Genomic DNA, 9,903 nt, shown 5'->3' on the forward strand with positions numbered 1-9,903 from the left:
CTTTTAACCAATAATTTATAATTTCTTAGGGCTTAACTCTAGTATAATTTCTTAGGCTTAACTTCATATCCAAATGAAGGAATTTCATTGCAAAATATTGCTTGGTACTTAATGCATGTCTATATTCATTTTGTGTCACAACATAACAAAAAAATTATTTCTTAATTACAAGCTTCAATGGATAGGGGACACATTTGCATGGTATTTACTGAGAGACTAAAATTCTTGGACTTTAAGTACCATTTGAAACTCAGAGATCAGTAAAAGTAAAAATAAAGTTTTATAACAAAAAGTGAACTTAATATTGAAAATGTAACCGGATTTTCAAAACAGTGTTTACTAGTGTAACTTACAGATGTATATTCTTTATTCATGACTTTTTTGTGTGCCATATAGCAGACAAATGCAGCATCATTGAGGCCAATGTCACAAGCAGTACAAAAGAATAAAAAAGGCTTTGGATTTCTCTTATACTGTGTTAAAACACTTTATGCTGGTAACAAAACTGACTAGGGCATTAGAAATTTTAAATGAAGATTATGTGTTGCATAACTAAACCTAAAAGCACCATGTCAGTCACAGTGAAAATTACAAAAATTTTTGAAGAGAATAGCAATTCTGTTTTACACTATGACAAAATAAAGACTACTAGCGATGTGTGCTTAGTAATAGGAAGCATTGGTTAACTGTCTGTTACTCTGCCATCTCTTACAACTTCTCAAAATAATCGTACAAGATATAAGCTGTTATAAGTTATGGTTATACTCAGTGTACAGGTAAGCTAACAGGCTGAGAGAGGCTAAATTACCTGTTGGGTCTCCAGTTAGTAAGCCAGAGAGCTGAAATTTGAGTCCAGGTTTAATCTGATTCTAGACCCTTTGTTTGGATTACTTCATCAATTTGTTTCTCAGTTATGCAGAAAATAGAGGGGCTATTCTTCATAATAAAGGTAATAAACAAACATGTAATTATGTCAGATAAGTAGTGTAATAGTGAGATTTCAAGGTCAATTGCAGTGTTTCTTCAGTTCTCTCTTAAGAATAGCCCCTGCTAAATCACTTGCTGCCTTTGCGTGAAACTTTGAAATTGTGGTTCAAACAATGTCAATTAGGTTCTCAAATGATTGGCTCTTAGAAAACCAGAGAAGAATCTTCTTAATGATGTTGAATATGGGAATTCAGTTAGGTAAATGTTTATAAAATTTAAATGTTTTAAAAATGGATGGAAATGACAATTCAAGTTAATATATATGGAGATCCAAGTTAGAATAAAGGATTTCTTTACTTTTTCAGGAAAAATTTACCCCCTAATTAGTAAAATTGATAGGCCAAAAATAAAGTTGCATGTGCTTATACTGTAATGATTATCATTTTAAAACTAGCTTTTTGCCTTCGAGCTATCGGGGTAAAGACCTACAGGAAAACTACTGTCGAAATCCTCGAGGGGAAGAAGGGGGACCTTGGTGTTTCACAAGCAATCCAGAGGTACGCTACGAAGTCTGTGACATTCCTCAGTGTTCAGAAGGTAAATGAACCTGAATGCCGTGTGGGGCACTCTGCTCCTCCCTTGTGTAGAACTGCAACTCTGATTAAAGGTTAACAGAAATGAATCAAATCACAATAAATAAATATGTTGTCCATTCAAATGCAACTATAGATAATTAGCTGAGCATTTTACACAAAGTTTTAAAACCTGAATATCACTAGATTAATGCAAAATAATGGAGCGAGTTATCAGTCTGAGTTTCAACAGAGCCTGAGGCATCCTTCTGGGGAGAATAAAAGTTTGGGCTTCTTCATTTACTGTGTTGAGCTCACATACCTCAAAATCTGTTTTCATACATCACCTGAAAGGAGCCAAATGAAATTTGGCCCTTTCTGAGTAAAGCTAATTCTCTATTCATCCAGCTCCTGCTTCCACAGAAATTTTGTCAAACCTACTCCGAAGTGGGGTGGCAAGGGTATATGGACCTGAAGACAATATGGAAGCAAGTCACTGGAATTTGATACCCATTTGTGCCTTTTGGCTAAATGTGACTAGAACCAAATCTGATACATAGACTGGAACACCATTCAGAATAGTATCTGAACAGATCAAAACAGGGAATCCTAAACTGTCTCGATGGCAGACACCCTAAATCCACGTCTATGTTGTTACTTCCTCTCACAGCATAAGAGGGCACCGTCCTTACTTTTGCAGTGAAAAACTAAATGACTGACAAGAAGGAGGATAACCATTTCAGCATTGTATGTGGTTTCATTTTTTCTTAGTTACCTGGCTACCAAACAGCTAGCTTTTTAGTTCTGTCAGAAACTAAAGTTCTGAAAATCCAAATGAAACATGATTTAAGCTCTGATAGAAATTTAGCAGGATTTTGAAGTACTTGGGGATGGGGGTCTGCAGAAATGCTGTCCAGTTTTTATAGTAAGATATCTTACCTGTTTGTTATTAACTAAATTTTTTTGAAAATTTTTTTTATAAATATTCTTTAATATCAGGTTGATTATTTAACACATAAAAGACCATTGTTGGTTAATTGTCATGGAGAAGGTGAATTTGTTTTTTGTTGTTAGTTCATTTAAAATTTTTGACTTCATGTGCTAGAGCCAGTTCCATCTCTGTTTGTAAATTCTTACTTTCCATTCTATATCATATTCTGTTCACTATAACTTCTTCATTGTTTTCTTTTCTCTTAAAAATAATAAACTGATCTGTGATAACGTTATGAACAAGTCTGTTTTGTATGAATAAGTCTGTAATTAATGTTTGTCTTAAATTTACACATGGATGAAAATAAGCTACTTTTTGGGAACTCTCCATTACCACAGTTTTCTGAGGTTAAAAGTCATTACAAGGAGTTTTGTTACTGGTTTTGCTTTGACCTGGGAAAGCATTTTTAAGGGAAGGTGACTTGGTCAAACTTTAAACAGCTTAGAATTTATGTTACCTGCTTAGTCCATATAAGAATGTGATTTTTCATCCCCTGGTTTAAAAGAAGAACCTTCATTAAAATACACTAGCATAGATCTGAACTGGTAGGCAACACAGAATAAATGCTAGAAAAGAAGTAATTGTAAAAGTTCTGTTTCCAGTTATTTTTATCTCATTAGGTTATACATCTCTAATATCCTTTACTCATTTGAGGTCATTGCATCCTCCTTGGAAAAGGGCATTACTCATTGGTATTAATGGTACATGATGCTATTGGTCACTGTGGCACTAACAGTTGCAGATATGCTTTCTCTCGAAACAATTAGACATCTGACAGTAGTAGAATAACCCTCCTGTGAGAGAAGTAAACCAATTCCTGCCCTATAGGCTAAGCATATTTCAGAGAGTATGAGTTGAGCTGTGATATTTAAATTCACTCTATAGTAAACAATATTTTACCAAGATTTAAATGAAAAGGATCTAAAATAAGGAGCATTGTCAATGCATTAATAAAGAAAAACAGAGTTATTTATAAAATAATATAAAATATACAAAATAATCTACATATGATGTAAAGTCCTATTGAAATACAAATATGAATGAGAAACCTCAAATTTTGGAATGATTAAATAGTATAATGGGTGAGCTATTTCTATCTATGGATATTAATTTATTAAATGCCAATTTTCAAAGGTTATATCATTACTGATGACTCAGTAATGATCAAATCATTTTGTATACTTAAAATTAAGCAAGAAAAATACCTGTGGTGAAATTTTGAACTGTTCATGTGAAAAAGACGTGTAGAACAGTATATATTTTTGAAATATTTGTAACAGTTAAACTCCTGGCTAAATAATCATCTGAAATTTGTCTAAAAGTTTAGTTCATAAAAGGTAGATATCTAATGTCCAATGAATAACATTTTTCTTATAATTTAAACTTTTGAAATATATCAAGCATTCCAAAAATGAGTACTTTTATCTCATTTAAAATCTTGTATAATTATGTAAAGAAAAGAGGACCGTTGATGTTTGAAAGATTGTAGAAAACTGAGGTATATAAAATCCAATTTCTTGTTTTAACATTTGCTTGAGATTTAAAATAAAGCCATCGCTAATCATCGGAACAGATATCTTTTTAATGGTTGTCAAATATTCAAATAAATACATTTTATTAAACCATAATCATTTCTTAATACCTTACACTTAATATACCAAATTATACTGCCAAAGTTTATGTGTGTAATTCCAGTCTCTGTGTGGAGAATGATTTTTTAAAACAAAGATAAATAAAACCATTATGTATAAATGTGGATTTGTGGGACTATCCATATTTCAATTTTTCTGAAGTGATCACCAGAATGGAATTTTCTGAGATACTTGAATTAGTTGGTTAGTACAATGAGAAATATGTTAAATTAATTCTAATTTATGTGTAGTTTTTGTAGTTTTCTGCTATCATTTAGGTCAAAACTATAGAAAAAATTATTCTACTTATGAATTGAAACATGTTTTTAGTTTGTGTTTATATAACCTGGGACAGTATTTTACTCTTTTGTTTGTTTGTTTGTTTTTGTTTTTAAGGGAAGAACTAGCTAGAAGGGTTGAATAATACATTGGCTACAATAGAGAAAGCCAGAAGTAAATAGAGCAAGAGGGCCAATCTACCCTCTTATACTGTTTTATAGATCATGATTTCACCTGATTCCTTGAGTAGGTAGGCTTGCTTTCTACTTGTACTGCTTTAACTTTGAGTTGGGAAAACTAAGAAGATTTTTAGAATTCTGGAAATTTGAAAAGTGATTGTGAGTTTAAAAGTTGGCTTTCTTGAGGTAATTTTTATGAACAACCTGATGGTTTGATGCACTGGTAAAATAACAAACTTTTTAGCCTTGGATAAGATGGCCAATCTATTGGCTTTCTCATGGCCTCCTTTTCCACATCCTTCAATAGCTGAAAATCCAATAGTAGAGTCACCTATTGCTGTATACAAAAAGGCGAAGGGTAATTGGGAAAATGTAGAAAAAGTTAGGGAGATTGACTTTCTAAAATTATTGCTATTACTCTATCTTAAAGTATGAATGTATAGGGAGAACATTATGTAAGGCAAAAAGGCAATTAGGGAGAATGGAAAGAACACTGGACTGTGGGTCAGAAGACCTGTGTTCCAGGCACAGGTTTGACATTTTCTGTTTTAGGTAAGTCCCTTAAAACTTTTGTGAACTTTTTTCTTTCCTCACTGCAAAGATCAAATGATTTTTTTATATGTTAAAAGTACTGAATAATCAAAGAATATGTAACTATAATATATTTAGCATCGCAGTTCTGTCATAGAATACATTTAAATCTCAGCCCAACAACTTTCATTGCCTACAAAAAAACTGACATCATTCTTGCTAACTTTTATTATTTTCAAAAATCTTGTTAAATCTGTAATTATGCCTTTACTATAAACATAATATACTAATTTATGTTTCTGCACCATTTTATGTTATTTTGTCCTTTTATAGCTTATCCAACTTTCATCCACCTTTCAAAGACTATGTAAAATATCTTCTCTTCTAAAAAGCCATTACTGTCAAACACTTAGAACTTAGAATAAAACAAGTTATCTACAAACTTGCTATCAACGTGAGGTCCAAGGACCAGAAGCATCAGCATCCCCTGGGAGCTTGTTATTAATGCCCCAGCCCCAATCCCCTGGATCAGAACTTGCCCTTTAACAAGATTTCAAAATGACATTTTATTCACATTAAAGTTCGGAGAAGCATTGGTCTACCACAATCATTTTGGGAAAGTGGTTAAAAGAAAATTTTAAATTCTAAAGTCCAGAAAAATGTTTCATAATAATCCCTTTGTATAGTTTTCTAGAAAATAATTTTATTCACTCCCATTAGAAAGGGATATACTCCTATAAACTGCATTTGCTGAAGGAGATAAAAATAGGTATATTCTGATTCCTGAGTACTATATGACATTAGAAATTGTATATGAGATTACTTATCTCTTATGTATGATCATAGTATTTTTTCATTCAATACAACAATGATAAATGTCACACTATTTTCTGCAAGGATATTAAACCTTGCAGTCTTTAAAAAAAGAGAACTAAATAAATCTATACTTCATTCAAATGGAAAGCTGAAATGTGATAATACATAATCTATATTGAGCATTTCTATATGGAAATGACCTTGGCCAAACAGAGAACCTTTATCAATGTACTCTTGAACCCTTCTCATTTATAATTCAGTGCTTACTGACTATAGTCTGGAGAATCTCAGTATCAAATGATAGGAAGCTGAATTGGTCCCTTGTCTTAGTTCCTACATGATCGTACATAAAAAAAGTAAATGGATCAAGCCAAATGGTCTCATGTTTCGGAAAGTCAATGGTTAATGTCCTATTAGATTATAAAAATCAAAGTTTCAAAAGTGATTATTCTAATATTATAACCCAAATTATTACAAATCCTCATTAGGCTAGATCCTGGTAGATAAAACTAAACATTGATATCTTTGTTCCCTTTCAGCTAAAGTTAGATGATCAGTAATCACAAGATACAAATGATGTGTTTGGGGAAGTTCACTTGATTTGTAGGAAAGCCAAGCAATGATTTATTCCACAGGATGTCTGCTGTGCTACAAATCAACCTGTCCATTTGAGAAGTCTTTTTATTCAGCTAGTTGATGTGATTCAGAGTTTTCAGTGGGACATGAGGCCAGCCAGAAGAGAACTATTAATTAACCACACAAAATCATCAGTAAGATCCCGCATAATTAGATCAGCTTATACATTTAAAAGCAGTGAATGAATACAAGGAGTTCAATAGTAGGTCAACTTCTATCCTAAACTAGATAAGAATGTAAGCCTGCCTAGTTATTCAACATAGATGTTCACTAAGAGAAAGGAGCTGTGATATGGTCTTTTAAAATATCTGTGTTCTTTGAATAGTACCAAATTTCTATCCAAAGCTGGTCTCTCCAATCTACCTGTCCTGATTTTGGCATTGATGTGTACTCATTTTAAATTGTGTATTTCCTGTGTATGTGATTGGAGGTTAAGTTGAGAGAGAAACATTGTACTAACAGTGTAGATACTGAGATCCCATGCATTTTAGACCAACAAAGGGAAAATCCTTGAGGGTCTATCTTATATATCTAGTTTCTGGGTACCTTTTGGACAGTTATTGAAATATTAGAAAGGTAGCACCCTGGCCCTATGGTAAATCTGTATGACATTAAGTACAAAAATCCATTACAAATATATGAAGAGTTCTGTAAGGAGTATTTTATGTCATCTTTATGCATAATAGGCCCAAATTTAAAGTTAAAATGATATATAAGATTTTCTAAAAATCTCTTTGCTAAACAGATGATTTACTGTTTTTTAAAAGAGCAATGGTGTTATTGATTTTTATGTCAGAAACAATTAACATGCCATACTTTAATTTTATCAGTTGAATGCATGACGTGCAATGGGGAAAGTTATCGAGGTCCCATGGATCATACAGAATCAGGCAAGATTTGTCAGCGCTGGGATCAGCAGATGCCACATCGGCACAAATTCTTGCCAGAAAGGTAAAATACCACCAAACCATGTTTCCAATGATTCTTTTTTATAAACTGTTATTTGCTCCATGAAAACCTGCCATCAAAATGATCTTTATATGGGAAAGTCTTGGGCAAAGGGATTTATGATAAGGTATATAAGAACGATGGCTACACTCTCACCTGGTCTTGGATAACTAGATTAAGATTTCCAGAAATCAGGATGGTCTTGAACATAGGAGCATCAGTGGGGTGTGGAAGGGAAGCACTAACAGAAGCTTCCTCTTTGTCTTCCATAGCAGAAAAAATACAGAGGTCCATTCACTAATGACCACTTTGACATGAGCTGTGGGAGGAGGTATTATTACTAAATGCAAGCCAGTCTCCTTCTAGAGCCACATCTTCAGTGACTTCAGTAAAATAGGCTCACATACGTGACAACATGACAGAGGTCATGCACATAGAAAAAGAATAAAAGGTAGAGCAAACAATTCTTTGGCCGCTTTATCCTGGTGTGTTTTGAGACTGCCAATCTGGAGAAGTCAGGTGACCAGATCTAATTTTTCCTCAGAAATAGGTTTTGAGCTTAAGCGGTTAAAAAAAATAAAGTCTACTTGGCCCTTTCATTTCACATGAAATATTTTAGTTGAAAAAGAATTCTTATTTTTATTATAAGGAATAAAAATACAAATAATTCCAGAGGAAACTCTATCCCTACTTTTGTTTGGATATTGCTGAAAGATGTTTTTTCTTTCTCTTTTTGTTTATTGCTCTTCTAAATGAAATTATAACTGTGCTTTATTTTTAAGTACATCTCTAGTCTTTCAAGTGAGAGCAGAAGGAAAATGGTAATGATTAAAATCAAGTCACCGTTTCAGGCCCCTGTTAATTTAAAGGGATGAGGGTTTAGAGAAAGTGGTATGGCGGAGTTTGTCTCTTGCTCTGGTGGAGGTGAGGGCATCACCTAGAAAGGCTCTGTTCCAGAACTGAGCTATCATTAGTAACAGAGCTATTGAAACCTGACTTTCAGTTTAAAATTTAAGCTTGCCACAGAAGAGGACCTGTTTTCTTAATGAGCATTTTACATGAGGTCATGTTTAAGTACTGTCCTTAACTGAGCTTTGAGAAAAGGGGCTTAAGTTCGGGACCTCAATTGGTGGACAAGTACCAAATTGATCTAACTCATTAGCAAATGTGATATACTCTATATTTGGTAGAATATGTAAATTAATAGATTCAATAGTCAATGATTAGCAGTCTTTGTAAGACAAACCACAGAGAATCTATTTTTTCCTTAGCTAGTAGTTTCCAACCTACGTCAAACATTATTTTGTGAGCTGATGGCTGGTTGGTGTTTCCAGGCAGATTTACGTGACACTTTTCTTGGTGTGGTTTGCAGATATCCCGACAAGGGCTTTGATGATAATTATTGCCGCAATCCTGATGGCAAGCCGAGGCCATGGTGCTATACTCTTGACCCTGACACCCCGTGGGAGTACTGTGCAATTAAAATGTGTGGTAAGTTAGGGTCAAATTTATTGCTTCCTTTTCCTCTAACAGACTGGATCTAAGCAGGCGATTATTAGTGAGACAGGTTAACAACTATTTTTATTTAATGCTTTAATGTGTATAGGTTTTAATATTTTAAAAGTATGTTACATAATCCTATCCAAACTTTTGAATTTTTAGAGAGCCATTATTTTGAAAGAGATAAATACGCAAGTGCACACATACACACAAAACATTTATATCTATTGCAAAGGCCTACGCTTTCTCACGTTATCGAGTAAAAGAAAAGAAATCCACAGAAAGAGAAAAAGGTCAGGGGTTATATACAGTATCATAATAACAATAGTGCTGTAAAAGCTAGGACCTTAGATGCTTACTTTCCAATCCAAAAAAAAATTTCCTCCCCAGACATCATATGAACTGTCAACTGTGAATCTCTTCTGGTGAATGACAGAGGCTGCAATGAAGAATAATAAGTTTAGTGGAAGATTCTTACAGACATCTTTAATTCCTAGTAGCTGATCTGCACCTCTGTGGGTGTCCTTGTCCACAGCCTGCATTCTGTTTCAACTTGTCTTTTAGCAGTCTTACAGTCCTTTTCTATATACTGTCCTGTACTCTACTCACCTGAATTTATGATAAAAAGCTACTTTTCTCACTTGCTTTGTTGTATTTCTTTAAATCTGTATACTTGGTCCTCTTCTCCACGGTTAACTCACACATTTTTACTCTTCTCTGAAATAATACTGTTGGATAATAATTAGATACAGACATGCTTTTTTTTTCTGTGAGTACAGATCTTATTTTTTTTAACTGAATCCTAAAATGCTTTATGATCAGTAGAATTGCATAAATTTAGTAATAATGTTATAAATTGGCTTGATAATATAAAGATATTATATATATATAAA

General features: G+C 33.3%; 1 protein-coding gene across 2 annotated transcripts in view; it reads left to right on the forward strand.

The window, feature by feature from the left end:
* HGF (hepatocyte growth factor) overlaps positions 1–9,903 on the forward strand; it is a 64,122-nt gene that overhangs the window by 15,738 nt on the left and 38,481 nt on the right. Inside the window, exons 5-7 of one of the 2 annotated variants that reach the window (XM_006925739.1) lie at positions 1,382–1,524; positions 7,393–7,513; positions 8,883–9,001. In XM_006925739.1, the coding sequence (XP_006925801.1) occupies positions 1,382–1,524; positions 7,393–7,513; positions 8,883–9,001 (383 nt within the window). The remainder of the gene's footprint in view (positions 1–1,381; positions 1,525–7,392; positions 7,514–8,882; positions 9,002–9,903) is intronic. The other variant, XM_006925738.1, reaches the window with a different exon arrangement.

The sequence above is a fragment of the Pteropus alecto genome, unplaced genomic scaffold (genome assembly GCF_000325575.1).
Source record: "Pteropus alecto unplaced genomic scaffold, ASM32557v1 scaffold69, whole genome shotgun sequence".
Lineage (NCBI taxonomy): Eukaryota > Metazoa > Chordata > Mammalia > Chiroptera > Pteropodidae > Pteropus > Pteropus alecto.